The sequence below is a fragment of the Mucor mucedo genome (assembly GCF_025094135.1).
Source record: "Mucor mucedo strain NRRL 3635 chromosome Unknown EV154scaffold_69, whole genome shotgun sequence".
Classification (NCBI taxonomy): Eukaryota; Fungi; Mucoromycota; class Mucoromycetes; order Mucorales; family Mucoraceae; genus Mucor; species Mucor mucedo.
The window spans coordinates 156,026-174,541 of record NW_026252353.1 but is presented as its reverse complement, the minus strand read 5'-3'; the positions used below and the strand labels follow the sequence as shown (position 1 = coordinate 174,541).

At 37.1% G+C, this 18,516-nt stretch overlaps 7 protein-coding genes across 7 annotated transcripts; 1 reads left to right on the top strand and 6 right to left on the bottom strand.

Annotated features, from left to right (window-relative positions):
• Positions 1 to 16: 16 nt before the first annotated feature.
• Positions 17 to 1,019, bottom strand: EV154DRAFT_277415 (uncharacterized protein). Its single transcript, XM_051594731.1, has 3 exons — positions 836 to 1,019; positions 399 to 777; positions 17 to 342 (listed from the first exon to the last, which is right to left on the bottom strand). Exons 1-3 carry the CDS (start codon positions 845 to 847, stop codon positions 230 to 232), a joined length of 504 nt encoding a protein of 167 aa, XP_051455947.1. The 5' UTR covers positions 848 to 1,019; the 3' UTR covers positions 17 to 229.
• A 464-nt stretch (positions 1,020 to 1,483) lies between these two features.
• On the bottom strand, positions 1,484 to 5,715 carry EV154DRAFT_423692 (uncharacterized protein; the record flags this gene model as incomplete). Its single annotated transcript, XM_051596149.1, has 8 exons — positions 1,484 to 1,600; positions 1,648 to 1,649; positions 1,724 to 2,054; positions 2,138 to 3,946; positions 4,002 to 4,118; positions 4,173 to 4,691; positions 4,751 to 4,907; positions 4,961 to 5,715. The coding sequence occupies 8 exons, from the start codon at positions 5,713 to 5,715 to the stop codon at positions 1,484 to 1,486; spliced, it is 3,807 nt and encodes a 1,268-aa protein (XP_051455946.1).
• A 416-nt stretch (positions 5,716 to 6,131) lies between these two features.
• On the bottom strand, positions 6,132 to 8,848 carry EV154DRAFT_423778 (uncharacterized protein; the record flags this gene model as incomplete). Its single annotated transcript, XM_051596153.1, has 5 exons — positions 6,132 to 6,334; positions 6,388 to 6,554; positions 6,632 to 6,828; positions 6,890 to 7,384; positions 7,553 to 8,848. Coding segments are annotated over 5 exons (2,358 nt in total), but the record flags the coding sequence as incomplete, so codon positions are not given.
• Positions 8,849 to 9,649: 801 nt separating this feature from the next.
• On the bottom strand, positions 9,650 to 10,969 carry EV154DRAFT_277369 (uncharacterized protein). Its single transcript, XM_051594730.1, has 6 exons — positions 10,879 to 10,969; positions 10,746 to 10,822; positions 10,372 to 10,679; positions 10,061 to 10,316; positions 9,841 to 9,917; positions 9,650 to 9,787 (listed from the first exon to the last, which is right to left on the bottom strand). Exons 2-5 carry the CDS (start codon positions 10,815 to 10,817, stop codon positions 9,864 to 9,866), a joined length of 690 nt encoding a protein of 229 aa, XP_051455944.1. The 5' UTR covers positions 10,818 to 10,822; positions 10,879 to 10,969; the 3' UTR covers positions 9,650 to 9,787; positions 9,841 to 9,863.
• A 1,214-nt stretch (positions 10,970 to 12,183) lies between these two features.
• Positions 12,184 to 14,252, bottom strand: EV154DRAFT_514516 (uncharacterized protein). The gene has a single exon (XM_051602142.1). It carries the CDS (start codon positions 14,215 to 14,217, stop codon positions 12,205 to 12,207), a length of 2,013 nt encoding a protein of 670 aa, XP_051455943.1. The 5' UTR covers positions 14,218 to 14,252; the 3' UTR covers positions 12,184 to 12,204.
• A 613-nt stretch (positions 14,253 to 14,865) lies between these two features.
• On the top strand, positions 14,866 to 16,902 carry EV154DRAFT_514512 (GDP dissociation inhibitor). Its single transcript, XM_051602141.1, has 8 exons — positions 14,866 to 14,973; positions 15,026 to 15,144; positions 15,203 to 15,223; positions 15,277 to 15,650; positions 15,707 to 15,932; positions 15,986 to 16,295; positions 16,346 to 16,530; positions 16,587 to 16,902. Exons 1-8 carry the CDS (start codon positions 14,897 to 14,899, stop codon positions 16,892 to 16,894), a joined length of 1,620 nt encoding a protein of 539 aa, XP_051455942.1. The 5' UTR covers positions 14,866 to 14,896; the 3' UTR covers positions 16,895 to 16,902.
• Positions 16,903 to 16,918: 16 nt separating this feature from the next.
• Positions 16,919 to 18,399, bottom strand: EV154DRAFT_514508 (YIF1-domain-containing protein). The gene is made up of 6 exons (XM_051602140.1): positions 17,898 to 18,399; positions 17,740 to 17,844; positions 17,591 to 17,687; positions 17,471 to 17,528; positions 17,164 to 17,416; positions 16,919 to 17,107 (listed from the first exon to the last, which is right to left on the bottom strand). The coding sequence occupies exons 1-6, from the start codon at positions 18,363 to 18,365 to the stop codon at positions 16,967 to 16,969; spliced, it is 1,122 nt and encodes a 373-aa protein (XP_051455941.1). The 5' UTR covers positions 18,366 to 18,399; the 3' UTR covers positions 16,919 to 16,966.
• Positions 18,400 to 18,516: the final 117 nt, after the last annotated feature.

The following is an 18,516-nucleotide window of genomic DNA, read 5'->3' as shown; positions in this document are numbered from 1 at the left end:
TTAAAAAAGTTTAGCCTTTGTTTGTTAAAATAATCCGTCGGGCAAGACGTCATATAAATAAAGACGATTTTAATTTAACATAAAGAAAGAGCTTCACAAGTGAAACTGGCTGTTAATAAATAATTTTCATATTTGGACTAAAAGATAAAATGACTAAGTGTACACGGGTAATGAAAATAAAGTTGAAGCGAAATGTTGGAATTTGTTACATGTACATAAAATTTTTACACTAGTGTTTGATGCAAATTGCTAAAAGATGTTCCGAACACAATTTACAGAATTTAGCGGATTTATCTGGGCAAGGAAAGGATGTATTGGACATACAGCTAGAGCAGTATATTCCTAGCAACAAAGTAAAATTAGTCATTATCGATTTAAACGGAATAATTATAATTTACCTCCACATGTGCGACAGTTGTTTTTTCTCTCCAAAACAGAAAAGGGTCTTTTACAGGTCATACATTCCCTAAACTTATCTTCTCTTAACAAATGATACGAATCGGATGTATCGGGTAAAACAAATGTATAAACTTGACCATTTCTGCTGCCCGTAAATAATGTTTTCTTCGAGCCTGATATTGTTAATGCTACAATATCTGAATCGTCGAGGCTGTTATCAACGCGACTACTGTGACGAATTTGATGAACCAACTTTAAAGACCATTTGTGATGACCTGATTTGGGATCAATTTCAACCTCTTTTAACCAAAATTTGACTAGACCTCTTCTATGGCCAGTAATGATTAAGTCTCTGCTATTCCATTCTGTCAACTTGCGCTGAATAGAAACTAGTTAAAAGTCGAGCTTGTTTTTTTCTATTTTTAATATTACATACCTTATAAAACATGCATGACAAAATTGATTCTGAACTTGGACACGCTGATTTGGTTAAATAAAGATCGCCGTTTATTGTCCAAACTCGTATAACATGACCAGAACAGGTAATAATGTCACCCTTTTTTTTTTATAAAAAAAAAACAAGATTAATAGATATGATATAAATTTTGAAACTGTACTCACAGTAGTTTCATTAATTTGGATATGTTGGACTCCATTCTCGTGTCCAGTCAAAGATTGTATATACATTTTGCGATTCATGTCCCAGATGATTGCTGTTTTATCCTGTTGAATAGTGTTAATACATCATTTTTTCTGTCAAATAAAACTCATACTTCAGATCCAGTGATTAGTACGCTGTAAGTTCTAGACGACGCAATCGCAGTAACAGGAGCAGTATGACCTTTAAGACATTCCAGAAGTGCAAAATCTGTAGTCTTTTCGTTTTTGATTTTCCACATACATACAAGCTACAGAAAACTTTCAGTACATTAACTTTTTTTAAGAATACTTTTTTATAGACCTACATTATCAGTACCACCTGTAATTAAGGTACGGGAATCAGGAAAACACGCAGAACTAATGTATCCAACATGCATATTTTCAAATACATTTAATAGCTTTAAAAAAAGTTAGAGCTTTTCGTTCATCTTTTCTTTAACAACTTTAATATTACCTTTCCCGTATCTGTAGAAAATAGTCGTAGACTATTATCAGTAAAACCCCACTCTATATATCGGAGACCATCAGGAGGCATCAATAGCTGTTGGCAAGAAGTGACACCAAGTTTATCATTGTATAAATCAATACGACTTATTTGCTGTTTGATATCTGGTAGAAAAAAATATGAGTATGGAGTTGTAATGAAACAGCAATATATAACTACCACGGAGGGGCATCAGAGACTGCATTAATTTATCAAGATTGTCCTGGAAAATATACGAGCCTAGAGCCATAGAATCAATGACTGAAGGTAATCTTGACGAGTGTGGTTTTTTGAAAAGTTGACGAGGTGTTTGGCCAAAATTGTTAATGATACCAATCGTCGCCGTTTTCTCTACAATATCTGTAATCGAGTCCAAATCAACCGCGCCTTCATAAGAGACGTGATGGAATACATTCAGTGCATCAATGGCAGGCTGTCCTTGTTGCTTACAACCAAATATCAAATCAATCCAATGATGTAAGTTGACACTCACATATTCGCTTTCAAGAGCCTAAGGATGATTGTAATAATAATAATAAAAAAAAGGGGTTAAGTCTACGTGAATAATAAAAGTCATGTTGACTAACTATTTACCTCACGATGGCGCTGAATAAATATTTTTGGATCACCATGAGCCCAAGGTGGTAATACTACAGAATCAATAGCTTCACCAGTGCCCTGCTTGACGCCAAAATTGAACTTGTTAACATTAGTCAAAAACTCAGGTAAATAAAAAAACTCGGGTATCAGTTCTCTGACATCACCCATGTTTTTTTCAGAAGCAGATTCCCAAGCTTTGCCGATGGAATCAAACAATCTATCGGCGTGATCAAAAGTACCACCTTGAAGTTTGAGATAATGTTGTGTAAATGGCTCGAGACGAATTAAAAATGAACATACAATCATGGCCGATGAGTAATGTGTACCATAATGAAAAGCAGGTGTGGGATCGTCAGTCTCTCCCCATTGCTTGTAACGATCCGAGAACTCACGTCGTCTTTCTGCAGTTTGAGCACCCATCGGTTGAGTCAGATCTCTGAAAGTCTTGGGATCTTCAAGATCGAGTTCCTCACTATGATAATCAGCCAAAATCCAAGGGAAAACAGGATACTGAGTCAGGTCATTGTATGATCTACCAGCAATGGCGTTTAAATACATGAGGTACTGGAAATTAGTAATTTCTTTTCTTTCCCACCGTTGTGTCAAATCATGTAATGTGGAGGTGCCGAAAATACTTGATAGTTTAAAAGTACTGCTAATACCGCTATCCTTGTTTTCCCCAAAGATGTTTGCCCCAGCATCTTCTTGAACTGATACACGACTTACAAGCTTAGAATACAGTTCGTCACGTTCGGAGAGATCAAGTGTTATCAATGCATTCTGACCGTCTGTAAAGAAGATTTCAAGCGCAACATCCCGGAATAAGAAGCGTCGTTTGAATACATCCCGAAGGTCGGCTGTCGCCCATTTTCTACAGGAATGTAAATCACCAGAAGGACTGATAAAGGGTTCTGTATCCATGCCAGCCGCTTTAGCCACTAGAAGTAGGTACTGATCACGCTCTTCTTTAGGTACATCCCAAATTTCCACAACTTCGCCATCACTTAATTGAAAGAAATTGTCCACCAAGTATATATTGTTTTTGCAAAGCAACAAGAGACCTTCACTAGCATCTAACCCAGCTATTTGACTAATGTTGTAAACGTCTAGCACCATGTCGCCTTGATCTAATAGCCGGAGCACCTTTCGATTTTTATCTTCCTCATATGCAATCTGTTGCTCCTCTTCTTGATCCTCCTTATTCAGGTCATTGTTTATCGAGTTTTCGTCATCCAATTTATCAGTAACCTCCATGCCAATATCAATTAAAGTTGAGCTGATAGTAGATTTAGTAGCGATTTCCGAAGGAGAGTGTGTTTGCTTAGGAAGATACGACGTATAATCATTATCCGAAATATATTGTAAGCGTTTACGCATTCTGTTTGGCCCTTCTGTATAATCCAATCTCCATTTAAGATCGGTTGATTTTTCAGGTCCCCAAATGGCTCTTTCTCTCATTAGGTCTGCTGATATACGTGTCCATTCACTTTGAATAAAATTTTCATGACCATCCGAATCCTGTAACGCTTTTGTGAATCGACTCATTTCCACTTCTTGTATACTTTGAGACCAAGCCAATGTTTTGTTGGTGTAATCCAAGTTGACTTCTTGCTCATAGTATTCACGCTTTTGAAGTTTTTTGAGTTTGTTTATACGTTTTGTCACATAGTTCTTGAACATTTCTCTGCTGTACTTGTGCTCTTGCATAATGGTGTTTTCCCATGCTTTACATATATGTTCACTAAATAATATGTTCAGCTCAAATTTGCGCGAATCAAGCCATCTATAAAATGACTCGAAATCCTACCATTGCATAAGGTTTTAGTACAAAAAATCGAGCAAAAGAAACAGCAATTACCATCTCAAGCATTTGTTTAAACCCGTCAATAAGCTCCTCAGATTCAATTCCTTTGACGCGAACATTAAATATCGAAAATACACTATCTGGCTTTTGAAGAATCAATAGTTTCCACATCTAGAACAAATCGAAAAATTGAGTATTTAGGTTTCGACTGAAAAGAAAACTTACATTAGCGGCAGCATCTCGTATTTTTTCATCATTTGAAAGTAAATAGCGGTAAAGATGATAACAGAAACACCTCAAAAAATCCATGTCATTGTTTTTGGGACTCAAAATAATCTTTTGGTGATGAATACAGTATTCTAAGAAAGCAACTGTCTTAAGCGCATCAAGCTCTCCATGCTCTAAATCAGAAATTTTGACTAGGATCATGCGATTAAATGCACGATACAATGTCGAAACTGAGTTGTCATGGATTCCATAACGCCCGTTGAATTCATCTGTATGCAAAATTTCTAAAAGTGTAGCCAAGAGATCATACGTTTGCTCTGCTCCTCCTTCTTTGAATCGACCTTGAATTACAGTGTCTGCCGCCAATTGTGCAAATTTTGATAAATTACTCAAAATTCTTTGATCATGCATTAAGTCCATATCCAATTGAAATGTGCTCTTCATATTCTGGGCAATATGTGTCATCAAGTAGCTTTCAAATACCAATTGTTGCTCATGTGTACTAGGTGGAAATGCCTATGTAATTTTTATCAATACTGTATTATGTAAGAATTGATAAAGATATGATCCCTTACCGAAAAAACCAAACTAAGGCCATTTAAGTTCTTACTATGCGGATCTACGATAGATTGTACACAAATGTTAACAACAAAATTCAGTAACGACTCCAGCATAGGATCTTGTAAGGTCATAGGAGGAGCTAAATTACTGCCCTGACTCCACGAAGCCGATCTATATAATGATATTGTTACTTTCCTACTCGGTTTAGTAAAAAGCCGCTTTACCTTAATCTTGTCATAAAGGCTTGGCCACGTTTAGAAACATGAGGCGAAGTTTTTGTCATCAATGACGATGTGCCACCTCTCTTGATAATACTGCTTCCAGTATTAACACTTTCAATGGATGCAGTATCATCCATATCACGAAGACGATCGAGGTAGGGCGATGACCCATCAATGGGCGATGAAACAGCAGAAGAAGGCGATGCCAAATGATCCAGATCAAAATTGTTAAGAACCACATCCTTGGAGTTTAATTCAGATTCTGCCGTCATGTTACTGGTATGACACACGGAAGAAAACAGAATGTGAACTATGCAATCCACCACATCCTGCTTATTACAGGCTTCTTTGAACACGGGTCGAGAGTTGTACAATTCATCAAAGAGTTGGATGAAGTCATCCATAGTCCGAGAAATAAAGGCTTTGCTAGCTGGAGTTGCTTCTTTGTTAGTCTTAACAGGCCGAACAATTACACTACCACTTCGCTGACGTAAAGGACTTTTGAGAATAGGTGGGAATACAGGCTTAGGCCCTTCTACAATTTTCCGGCCTTCGTCCCATAACGCTATAATGATAGGTAAAACATCGGGAATGGCTAGCTTGCTACCTTCTTGACTATCATGCAGACACGTACGTAAATGGTTGATATCAAACGTATTATATATAGGGTAATCTGCAATATCGATGCCCATCATCATAATCATTAAAGTCTCATGTAGTTGTGACAAATTCCAGTATTCAGGTAACAAGTTTCTCATCACTAAAAACCCTTCCGAGACCGTTCTAAATTTGGTGACGTACGTAGGACCTTGTGAGATACATAATCGAGCTAGAATTCTTGATGCCAAAACGACAGTAAAAGAGTTGATGTTGGAGGCAAAGAAAAGAAGGGGCCATTTATTGGTGATGGTGACAGCAAATTTGTTGACATAGTCGGGTCCAATGGATTTATCACATAAAATATCGTGAAGCATTTCAAGTACAATATTACGCATTTGAACGGTTTTGTTGGTTTGTCCACTGTGTTTTGTGTCAGTAATAATCTCAACGGCTGTATTTGAGCCTTCAGGATCGGCTATAGTTGAATTTGAGTTAGAGCTGGTACTATCGGATCGTTTCACAGAGACCGAAGGCCTAGCAGAAGATGGTACAGGAGGAGCTATAGGAACAGATTTTAGGATTTATGCAAAATAAGACCCCGGGTTATAAACATATTACCTTTAGAAACTGTAGATGCTAAAAATGTAGCGACAGCTCGAATACTTTCTGTATTCCAATTACTCAACATGATTGCCTTTAAAGAATCCACAAGGTGAGGAATCAGCTCTTTGGCATAAATATTCATTCTGAAGGCTAAAAGAACTTTTTTCACAAGATCTGAAATCAACTATTAATATGTATTATAAAAAATGCTTGTTTGGAGAACTTACGAATTTTCGGAAGACGTCTCGAGTTGAAGTTTCTCATTTTACTCGTATTCAAGAACAAAATAAATTGATCCAACTGAGCTCTTTGAACAGGAATCGAGGTCTTTTTCCAAATCTCAAAATTCAAAATAACAAAGCGGTACGCTAAAGGATTATTGATTACTGAATCTCTATAATTAGCAGTGTTTGTTAGTTACATGTATATCGCAAGCGGGGGGGTGGGGGAAAGGAGGATTTAAACATTTACTCTGGCGATTGAGGGTTTTTTCCAATAAACGTCAATAACAACTCGAACAACTCAACTGTTATCAATTCTCTCTTTTGTTTCAAGAGATAGGCTAGGATTTCATATCCATGGCACCTTTCCATGTCTTCAGAATTACGCCAAGAATAACGAATAATCTCGAAAAGAATAGCAGTTGATTTGCTTAAACTTTCAACAGTCTTTAATATTCTTGGTTAGCTTACGTTACTTCCTGACTCTGCATCTTTTTATCATTTTTACCTGTGACTTTTCAATAAGCTTTAAAGCAATAGCGCATCCACCAATTTTCCAAATAGACTCATCGAGACCAAACGGAGACGCAACAATTGGTTCACCTACAAGATAGCCCATGTTGGTAGGCATATAAACCGCCGTATCAAGCTTTGGTATAGCCGAATTTAAGATTAACCGAGAACAATCTACTTCAGCTGCAATTGTTATTGCAGTGGCATCACTCACTCCGGTCAAAGTCAATCCAGTTCTTGTGCCCTCCGATAATGTATTACTTGCAAAAAATGCAAAAATAATCTTGCTTTCAGGAATTGATTGTATTGCTGCGTTCTTTATAGCCGTTGTTAATTGCTGGGCAGACTCACGACGTTGAGGTTTTGACATGCTACGTAAAGCTAGAAAAAGTGATGTGGCGGCTTCGTATGTTTGGAATTGTCGTAAAGAGTCTTGAAAGAGAGATTTATATCGTGCACCCAAGTTAAAATACAAATTAATGGCTTCCTTCTCTAAGATGTCTTGAATCAAGTAGGTAGGACCTAAATCCCAGATCAACTGAGGATCCTTACTCTGCTCATTGTTAAGAGTGCCAATGACAGCCTTATGAGGAACCCCAGGAAATGAGGGTGGCGGAATATAGGGACAGCTGCCTTGTTCAATAGACACGCCATTAACGTACAATGTCATGGTACTTGACTTGATAGACAATCGAGATTTATGGTGTACAATAGCAAGGTGATACCAAAACCCTACATGGAATTCGAAACTTCCAAACACAATATCTTGCTTGGAATAAGCGTTGTATACATGTAACATTTTTGATTTAGCATCCACATAGATTCTAAAAACCAAGGTTCTATCATCCCATACACTAAATAATAAAAGATTGGAAGTGTTGTCTTGTCTTTCAATGTGGACCCAAGCTAAAAACGTGTAACCAGGATTGGCTGGCGGGAAGTTTGTAAGCTGAGGTATTTCTACAGATGTACATTGATTGAGGCCCATATCGAATTGTATGAAATTAGGCCATCGGCTACGTGAAGCGCCTTGTAAGATAAGGTCCATCAGGCCAGGTGGACTCTTCAGGTCGTACGATTCTGATTGAACATCAAACCTCTTAAACATGTATTGAAGTTCTTCAAAACTGACACCCATGCTCATGAGCTTTTTCACTATCTGAATCATCATTTCTTTCTCTGGTGTGGGTTCAGCATCTTCTGTGTCTTGTGAAAACGCACGTTTTAATAATTCCAAAATCAATCCACTACGGTTCATTTTTACTTGATTTCTACGGCTTGCTTGAGCCAGCGCATTCAGTGCGCAAAGAATAGCCCTTGATAATTGAGAATCGTCGGAAGAAATAAACTTCTGAAGATGAAGAATGGTAGGCGTGACTTCAGAGTTGACAAGTCTAACGGAGGGCGCTTTTAATACTAATTCTAGGCGACGAAAATAATCCAAAGTCATAGTTGTCATACTCTCGCCTTCAGCTTCGTTTTGTGTATTGTTATCAATGAACAAGTCATAGATAGATTCATCGTCAATTGCAAATGCAAATAAAATACCAAAAACTTGATTTGGTATGCAGTTCTTGTTCAAAGCACCTGTCAGCGTAATTGCATTTTCGAGTGAGACATAACCCACATCTCTCATAAAGTAATTCTTGTTCACTTCGTGATTATGCATAGACTGTGCAAGTACTGAAAAGATAGTCTGCAGGACGGCGACAATTTTAACACGTACCGAATCCAAATCATTTACTGTTTCATTAAAAAACCGTTCTGGTTTTTCGAATGCACCTTCTAATGCTACAATCATGGAGACCAAACTGACGTATCCACCTACCCGTCTGAAAATATCTCTTGTTGATTGATGTGCTTTAAAAATGCGATGAATGGTCTTTAATACTTCTAAACGAAATTCGAGATCGTCTCTAGGAATAAACTGGATGGCCTCCATAATTCTACCAAATGCATTTCCTACTTCAGCTACGGGTGAATTGTCGGACGATGATTTGGGATCGTTGGCATGACTAGAAAGATTTTCGAATAACTTTAACGCGCCTATTCTCGTTTTTGGGTATTGAAGTAAATCAAAAAGATTACCACGATAACTATAATACACGTTAGATAGAGTTGTATCTGACGAATGATAAGAACTTACGATTTTCTGAAGATGGTGACGTTGGCTGGAGTAGATGTCATGGCGATAAGACAGTCGATGACTTGATCAAAATGGTTAAGTGCATTGTCCAAAAACTCGTCATTTTGTTTTTGTAATACTGTATTCTCTTGCAGTTTCTCTGTGATGTCTGAAAGCATCAAGCTCATGATATTAAGGAGGCCAGCCTCTTGTACAACAACAAAGAATTTGGATGACGCCTTTAATAATTCCGTCAAGTTAGAACAGATTAGAGGAATCATTTTACCAGAAGAGCTACCTATTATTAATATTTTTTAATACATGAGAGTGATTCAGATTCTATAATGCTTACTTTGAAGATGAAGCGACAAAACAGCGAGCTCTTTTAAGGGAACAAAGTTAAGGTCCACCATAATAAAAATCAATAATTTCATAATCCCTTCTTGAATTTCGGATTCATAATTTTCCATGCTTTCAATGAATTGAGGTACAGCATTTGTACGTTCGATGACAAAATAATTACAAGGGTGAATTTCAATTATATCTTTGATGGCATTAAAAATTTTGATATGCAACAAGGTTAGTAGTTGGTGCCTGAGCGGGGGGTCGGCTGAGGCTGGGTATAAAAAAGAAGCCAATAAACATTGAAAAGCTTGGATATTCTTGACTATTTTGTCTATAAAAAAAATGACACAAATTAACACTGTTCAGGAAAAGGCAAATTTAATAAATTACCTGTAAGACCCTTTGGCTGAGGGGTTGAGAAGTCTACCATAGTGTGTGAGTATTATTATGGTTTTGCAATTAATATCTATTTTTACCTTCATGTTGGTATGGAAGTCCATCAGACATAGATGGGATGGGGGTAATCTTTCCAACATAGGAAATTTCCATAAGTCTATTTACGGTTTCCATCTATGATGATTGTCAGGATCGGCAATATATATTTAAGTGTATATTGGCGTTTATATATTATATGAAAAGCCATTTTTTTACCTTTAAAGTTAATACATTTTCGTTGAATGGGCCGGTATTCAATACTTTGCATAGTTCCTCATAACCGCAAGCCTGACTCATTTCTTCAAAAAGACCATGAAATTGTATTTTTGCAGAACCACGAAATTGGTAGTACAGTAAATCTAAGCCCAGCAATATTTCTCTGTGATCCACAAATGTCAAATATCCTTTTGTAATGTATTCTTTCCAAGTTCGAACCATCAAATCAATACATCGACGACTGTGAAGATACTGTACGACTTCTCCATTCATATCAACTGATTTTAAAATATCGACAGTTCTATTTTTTCTTTTGAATAAAGCTCTCCTAACATATTGACTTTTTTTTGTTTTACCTGTATTTCCAAATCATGTAGGCTGGCTCGGCGTCTTGTGGAACTGATTCTACAGGTTTGGCAGACATAATACGTATGATCATAAAAAACGTGTCTTCTGTAATCATTCGATGCAATACAGAATGATTCTGAACAAATTGCTTCAAAATACCTGCTATAATATCCCCTGTATCTGAAATCGTGGCTAATTCCATATCATCCTCGTATTGAATCTGGTAATAATTTGGCGATAAATCAATGAATGAACGAAACAGTTTAATGATAACATTTGGAATCCTTTGTTGTAACATGAGTATGACAATAGATTCCTAGTTATAAATAGGGTTAGCACTTTTTGTAGTCTAAAAAAAACTGTATTTTAAATTCACTCTTACGGGACCAAAAGAGACTACTTGGATAGCTCGTATCACATTGTACAAATGGGATTTCGACCTTAGATTGTCCATCAATGCTATAAAGTATTTTCTTCAGCCTCAATCCCGTTAAATTGTATATTATGCTATATACCTTGGCTTGATTCCGCTTTACTTTTATGCTCGGGGACCTTACGTATTCCACTTATGAGCTCTTTGGTTATTAGACTAATAAAAGTACGGTCATCTGGAATGGTGCTAAATGTAAAACTGACGCCGAATTGTTCATAAGTCTCACAAAACAATGGAAGTAGCTCCAATAAAAATGCCTCAGAGCGTTCCTAGTCCTTGGTTAGTACGTCTACTCGAAGCGCGGTGAGGTTGAAATAATATTCAAGTACCTGTTCATTAGACAGCAAATCATTACACTTTTGCCAAATGTCACGAAAACGTGCCCGCTGTTGTTCCTGTCTACAAAAGGGGAACAAAATTTGAGTATTGTTGCGATATAAGAGAATGAAGTCATACTTTATCAGGTCTTCCTTGGATACCTGAGATTCCTCAGGTATCTTGTTAATTGTATTTATTCTATCGACCCAAGATCTCCACATGTTATGTAGGAAGAAGGAGAAAAAAAGGAAAAGAAAAGAAAAAGGCAGAAAAATAAAGCAACATATTTTTTTTTATATAATTTTTCTCACTTTTTTTCCCAGATGTGCATTGTGAAAGCATTGTCTTTCGTTGCAAACATTGGAAAATGTTGACTTCAAACATTATCTAGAATATTCACGGCCCTCATACTAGTATAATAAAACCCATCATAGGTAAAGGTTATAGCCAAACTCTTGAATTGAAAAGATAAAAAATAGACACTATTATGTAATGCAATGAGTTGATTTGATGTGTCCTGAAGGCCCAAACAAGCAGTTCTCCTCCCACATTTAACACCCGCCTCAAAGGTATTTTAAACAAAGTAATAACTATGATTTGCATTCGAAAGCTGTCCCGTCTTCAACTGGATTTTGATGAAAATCAACTCTTTCACTTCTTTCTTAGGTTTGAAATCTCGTTTCAGGATGCAACTACTTGCGCCAAGTGTCATAGATCCTCTGCACACTGATCAGGAATAATCAATAATGGTAAGTCAATAAAAGGATCGTCGATTTTTTATTAGCAGTTTGGTTTTTACCAGTTTCTGTAATCTACTTGATAAATTATTTAATTACACGGGCGTCCATTATGGAACAAGGTATCCTTAAATAAAAACGTCATTAATAAAATCTAAAGCATAGTTTAAAACGATTGGAAATAGTTGTCTAATGCCTATTTTAATAAAAATCATAATTAGAACTCATTTTTCTTTAGTGGCAGATGGCCCCCATAACTAAATTATAACGACACGACACCCGTTGCAACGATTATTATCATCTCAAACCCGATTTTTAATCGCTTAGACATATTAGGTATGCGAAACAATGATTTATTCAATTTTACTAACGATGTAGGGTGTTTCTTTTTCAAGAAAACGAATCGCCCTTGATTTGATATTCAATGTAGGTTTAAAGATATAAAAGAAATCAGCACCAAGGACAAGATCCACTTTACCACCATAAATCATCGGCAATATATGTACATTCAGTTCTGCTTTGATATCAGGGTCTGCAGGATGAATAATAGGCATCTTTAGATAGCCAATGGTGTCTTCGATCCCAAAATCCGTTTGGATACAAAAGCTACTACTTTCATTAATGGTAAGACCGAGATTTTTGGCACAAGGTATAGACATAGCGGAGGCACCCCAGCGTAGCTTAGCCAATAGTCCCTTGACTTTCTTCCCGTTCACCTCTAATTCAAGGAAAGCCAAATTAACTGCCGCATGTTCATCCGGCACGCTATAACATATACTCTTATTGGTCGAGCTGTTAGATGTAGCACCTTTGGGCAGCGCAAGCTTTTTTTCTCTTTCCTTTTTATTCTTTACTGCCTGTTGGATTCTTGCCTGAACTGCACTTTTAGTCATAGATGATGGGTGATCTTTCTTCTCTGTTACTTCTTTAGTCGGTCTGTCATCTGTTTTTTCATTCAGGATTGTATCCGTATTACTTTTATGTTCGTCATCAGTTTTCTTATCTTTTGGAATGACTTTGGTATCTTGTCTCTGCTTCTCCTTATGCTCTTCTACATCTTGGTTTATATCTTTAGACGTCCCTGTATCATTCAATTTCTTTGCATCAATATGCACAGCCTCATCCGTTCGAGTCTCTTCCTGTTTGGTTTGATTTGAATCATTATCGAATACTCCAGTCCCTTCATTTACTTTGGACGTCTCCTTGTTGTTTTCTTTAGAAGTTTCTTCGGTAATTAACTTGGATGTCTCTTCAATGACTACTTTGTCTGTTTCTTCGATGACTACTTTGTCTGTCTTTTCAATGACTATTTTGTCTGTCTTTTCAATATCTGCTTTGTCTGTCTTTTCAACGTCTGCTTTATCTGTCTTTTCAATGTCCGCTTTGTCTGTCTTTTCAATGTCGGCTTTGACTGTCTCTTCAATATCTGTCTCTTCAATGTCTGCTTTGAACTTCTCTTCAATGATTGCTTTGGATGTCTCTTCAACGACCACCTTGGATGTCTCTTCATTGGTTACTTTGTCTGTCTCTTCATTGGTTGCTTTGTCCATCTCCTCATTGGTTGCTATGTAAGTCTCTTTCATGGTTACTTTAAATGCGTCTTCAATAGCTACTTTAGATGCGTCTTCGCTGGCTTCTTCGAAAGTGTTATTGTTAGGCACTTTGGATAATTCCTCGTTATTTACTTTAGAAGCCTCTTCGTCGTTTAATTTGGACGCTTCTTCATCTTTCACTGGCTCATCATTAGCCTCTTTCTTTTTCTCTTTGGGTTCCCCACTTATGTTCCCTGTCTGTTCTCCTGTCGACAAATCTTCTGCGGCTATCACTAAGGAGGAGTATGATTCTGATTCTGATGTCGGGTCTGTCGGTAGTGACGGCGTTGCTGTCAAGAGATGCTTTACAGCTTCCGCTCCGGGATACAAACTTTTTGCAGGACTATCATTTGAAATAAAGTATCCCGAGCTAATCAAAGCCTTTGATTCTGGAGATCTAAAAATCATGTCCGAATCATGTCGTTCACAGCCTAGTATCACCGAAATTCTTGTACAATGAAGCCTTGAAAATTCGGCAGCGTCTTCCCAGGTAGCGTAGGTAGGTACAAGTGGTTCAACAAGACGCTTAAAACGAGGGTGCAAATTCATAACAAATAATGTTACAAGTTCTCTGTTGGTCGGCTTGAAATTAAGCCATTGTAACTTCTGTTTAAATTCATTAATGTAGGTTTCTAATTGCTTTGCCAATTCAGCTTGCTCCAATTGAAGTGGCGTCCATGTCACAGAGGGCTCTTTAAGTTCCTCTTTCACGTCACTAATAGGCTTTGTCTTAGCAGCAGCCTTCCTCTTTGGGCGTCTTGTAGTTTTTTTCATTGTGTGAGGAGAGTAGGTTTTTAAATGTTAAAAAGGGAAAGCAGTTTTTTTTTTACAATTTTTTGGGATCAATTTAATCCCAGTTACTATTCTCTTTGGGTGTATACCTTACGGCTTCCAGTGGTTTTGAGGAATTAGATCTTGGATCGGATACCAGATATTGTTTCAAGTTTATATATATGACGGAGCTATCTATCTCGAAAGCTCAATATCACTCTTTCTTTCTTTACGTCATTTTAAACAATTTATGACATAATGATATTTTGTATAAAGCGTAATAATGATTCGTGTGTTTTAAAGTGATTATAAAATTTTATCCTTATAGACAGAGAATAGCTTCATCTCATACCAATCTTGGAGAACTGGACACGATTTCTGTTTCTGCTAAGAGCTAGTATGAACTTAATTTATTGTCTCTATTGAAGACTTCAAAGACATTCTCAATGGTTTTTATCTTTATTTATTGATCTTAACAGCCGTAAATACATTTAGTTGTAATAATTCAGCCACCAGAGTTCTATGGTATAAGTCTTAATAGTACTCAAGTTCATAGGTCGGCCATTACTATCATGCGAAAAACTTAACATTTAAGGTTTACGTGACCATTAATTTCATGACAATTCCCAAAACTATTGTCCTGACGGGAACGGAAACAGTACATCTCTGTCTTTGGGTATAAATGTCTGAGAATTTGGAAGAAACAAATTTTGACTACATTGTGCTAGGAACTGGCTTGATTGAGTCTATTTTGGCTGGGTAAATTTCATCATTTATTGTAACTCCAGGAGATTGTCTCATCTGTTTATAGTTCACTAGCAAGAGCCGGTAAAAAGATACTTCATTTGGATAGCCAACAAAGCTACGGTGGCAATTGGAGAGTTTTTGGTTTCAGGGAATTAGTACAATGGTTTGTTGATATGAAAAAAGGTAATTGACTAAATAAACTCATAATACTCAACGTTAACCTCACTCTTCATAAATCAAGTGATGGGAGAATCATTGATTGGTAAGCAACTTAAAAGTAATGGGAGGTTCATGGACACCTAACGTTCATTGTAGAAGGTGACTTGAGTGTGGACTATGAGAGAAACTATGCTTCCAATTTTCGTAACGTCGAGCTGAATTTGTTTGCTAAAAATGTTTCGGAAGAGGACACCACAAAGGAGGATTTATGTGCAAAGATATCTGATACTGATAAGGATTTATTCAAATCTTTTTTTAAAGACTCCAGTGAAGCTACAGCTGAGATGAAACTGTTTACGGAATTACTTAAGACTTCAAGATCATATAATTTGGATTCCACCCCAAAGCTATTAGGGTCCCGGGATTCAATGGTCGAGACTTTGATTACGAGCGGTGTTGGACGATATTTGGAGTTCAAAAGCGTAGATGACATCTATATATATGAACAAGCCTCAAATACATTAGAAAAAGTAAAGATCCACACAACATGTATGTCAGTTTTAAGATAATTCACACATGTTTGCAGGTTCCGAGCTCAAAAGAAGATGTTTTTACCAACAAGTCGATTAGTCTTGTAGAAAAGAGAAAGTTGATGAAGTTTTTTACTTTCGCCATGGATTATGATGTAACCGATGCTTTACTGGAAGGGACAGAGAATATGACTTTTGTCAATCTTCTTCAAGAAAGATTTAAAATTACAGGGAAATTAGGGGAGGCTATTATCTATGCCATCGCCATGGTCGATGATAAAGGTAAGTCCATGAGGATTATACCATAAGGAAGTTGTCTGAATGATTTGTCATAGCTTCAGCTAAAAACGGGCTTCAGAACACACAAAAATTTGTACAATCAATGGGCCGATTCGGAAAAGGTGCCTATCTCTGCCCACTTTACGGTGGTGGTAGTGAAATTGCTCAGGCTTTTTGTAGAGTGTGTGCTGTGTACGGTGGTATTTACATTTTAGATCAATCTTTGATGAAATATACAGTGGATAATGAGACAAAAGAAATAAATGGAATTGTCACGAAGGAAGGACAGGAATACAAGTCAGGAAAGATAATTTCGGGTATTGATTACTTGAACTCATCATGGACACCACAGGAAAAAGACTTTGGGTATGCGGAAAATGATTTTTATAGGCAAATATTGACGTGATTCATCATAGTACCTGGATATCGAGAGCTATGCTTGTAACATACTCTCCTCTCGCAAGTGCTAATATTGAAGCGTTTACAGCAGATGGATTAAGCTATTCAGTATTTCCTCCTGGAAGTGAGGCCGGGAACTCAGACGGACCTATTTATGGTATTCACCAAAGCCAAGAGAGTATGGCTTGTCCTAAAGGCCAATGTAAGTTTTATATCCAAGACGTAATATTGATTCGAAAAACGCTGACGGTTTATCAGATGTGACTTATTTGTGGAGCACATCCCAAAAAAGTGATGTTCTTAAGAAGGCTGCTAAATTATTACTTTCGAAAACAACTGATGAGACACAAATTGAATGTGTATTCAATTGTTTTTATGAACAGCGTGTTCATAGTACAAAGGGAGAAGGATGGGCCCTTCCAAAGACTATTATACCATGCAGTGATCCAGATGCATCACTGAATTTTCAAAGCGCATCAGAGGAAGCTGAAAAAATCTTTCGCCAATGTGAGCCTGAAGCCGAATTTATGCCAGCGGGGGAGCAGGATCCCGAAGAGGATTATTAAATAAACACTTTTTTGTTTGATGCTATTTTGCTTTATTTTTTAAAGTATCGATAAGATGAATATTTTTTTATTTTAGTTAACAAGGAAAAACATGTAAACAATTTGAAGAGCTGCGATAGTAAGCAAAAACCACAAACGTCTTTTGCGTTGAGGATTCATGGTAGATGGTCCCGCAGCTGCATCAGGTAAAATAACGTATCGCATAGAACGAAGCTAGAAATAAAAAAAGTTAAACCAACATTCTGTTTACTTGTTGTGAAGTATATTACCAAAAAGAAGCTGACACACAAACCAGTATAGAAAAAGACGAGCCATGGGATATAACCAGTTCCTCCTAACAACTTCACAACATCAGTAACGATGATACCAACAAACTTATAACCATAATAAGACACCAAATCAAGCATGGAAGCCTCGAAAGGTATGCTCAAAAAGTAACAGCCTAATCTAGTGTAAACAATCTCCCAAAACACGACAGCTACAGATGTCGATACAGCAATATACAACATTTCAGGATGGAAGCTATATACAATAAATGTAAGTTACTGTCATACATACTACCAAGCCAAAACTTACCTCTTATGAAGACCAGCTGCCAAACCACAAAGCAAAACGTATGTGACAACCGCCATAACTGTTTGAGAAGTCTTAACTACATTTTCTGATAGATAAACTAGCCCCTCTTTTTTTTTTTACCTGGAATATATAAATCAGGCGAATTGATGTCTTCTCTAGGTGGTTTAAACCCTTCCATTTGGCCTGTCTCTGATCTCATTATTAAACGGTTCCATGACTATGTTATCTCTGGTTAATATGATCATTTTTACGCGTAAATTTTAACTTACAGAGTTTCTCCAAGGGAATAGTAACAGTCTTAATTTTGTCATGACATAAGAATTACTCACGTTGAAGTAATGCCTCAGTGCTGGCATGTTTACCCATCTGTTAAACTACAAAAGCTTATTAAATGAGCTCTTTTGCTATATCATTAAACACGACCTACATTTTTCTCGACATAAGCAGAGCCTTGAGCCATAGCACTTCCTGCAAATTGCATACCCATTTGAGCAGCAGGATCGTTGAATCCAAATTGAGTATAAAGATTATTGTTTTGTTGTCCTGGATGTTGAGGTTGTGGTGTATAAGCGTTAGGGTCATAAGCTTGATGCTGCTGCATTTTAGGCGTTTGCTGCTGCATCATGGGGGACTGCTGTTGCATCATGGGAGACTGTTGTTGCATCATGGGAGTTTGTTGCTGCATCATGGGCTGTTGTGACATATTTTGGTTGTACTGATATTGATGCTGTTGGTGTTGTAAGCTGGGAGAAGGCGTAGACTGATGAACCGCTGTACCGAAATCGGGAATGGGATGTTGGGGAACAGGATGTTGAAGTGGAGGAGGAGACTTCGATGGTGCACCATAACCCTGGTTAGCATATTGATAATTGGGATTGCCTCCAGATGAATACATTTTCACGCAACTTGTTTAATAAAAGAGGTGAAAAATATGGCGTTTGCTATACTCGGTCCTTTTACAGTTGAATAGATTTATCGGAGTGTGTATGGATTACACTAGACTGACTTTCATTGGCCAATATGTTTCGTATTTTTGTAATCACAGT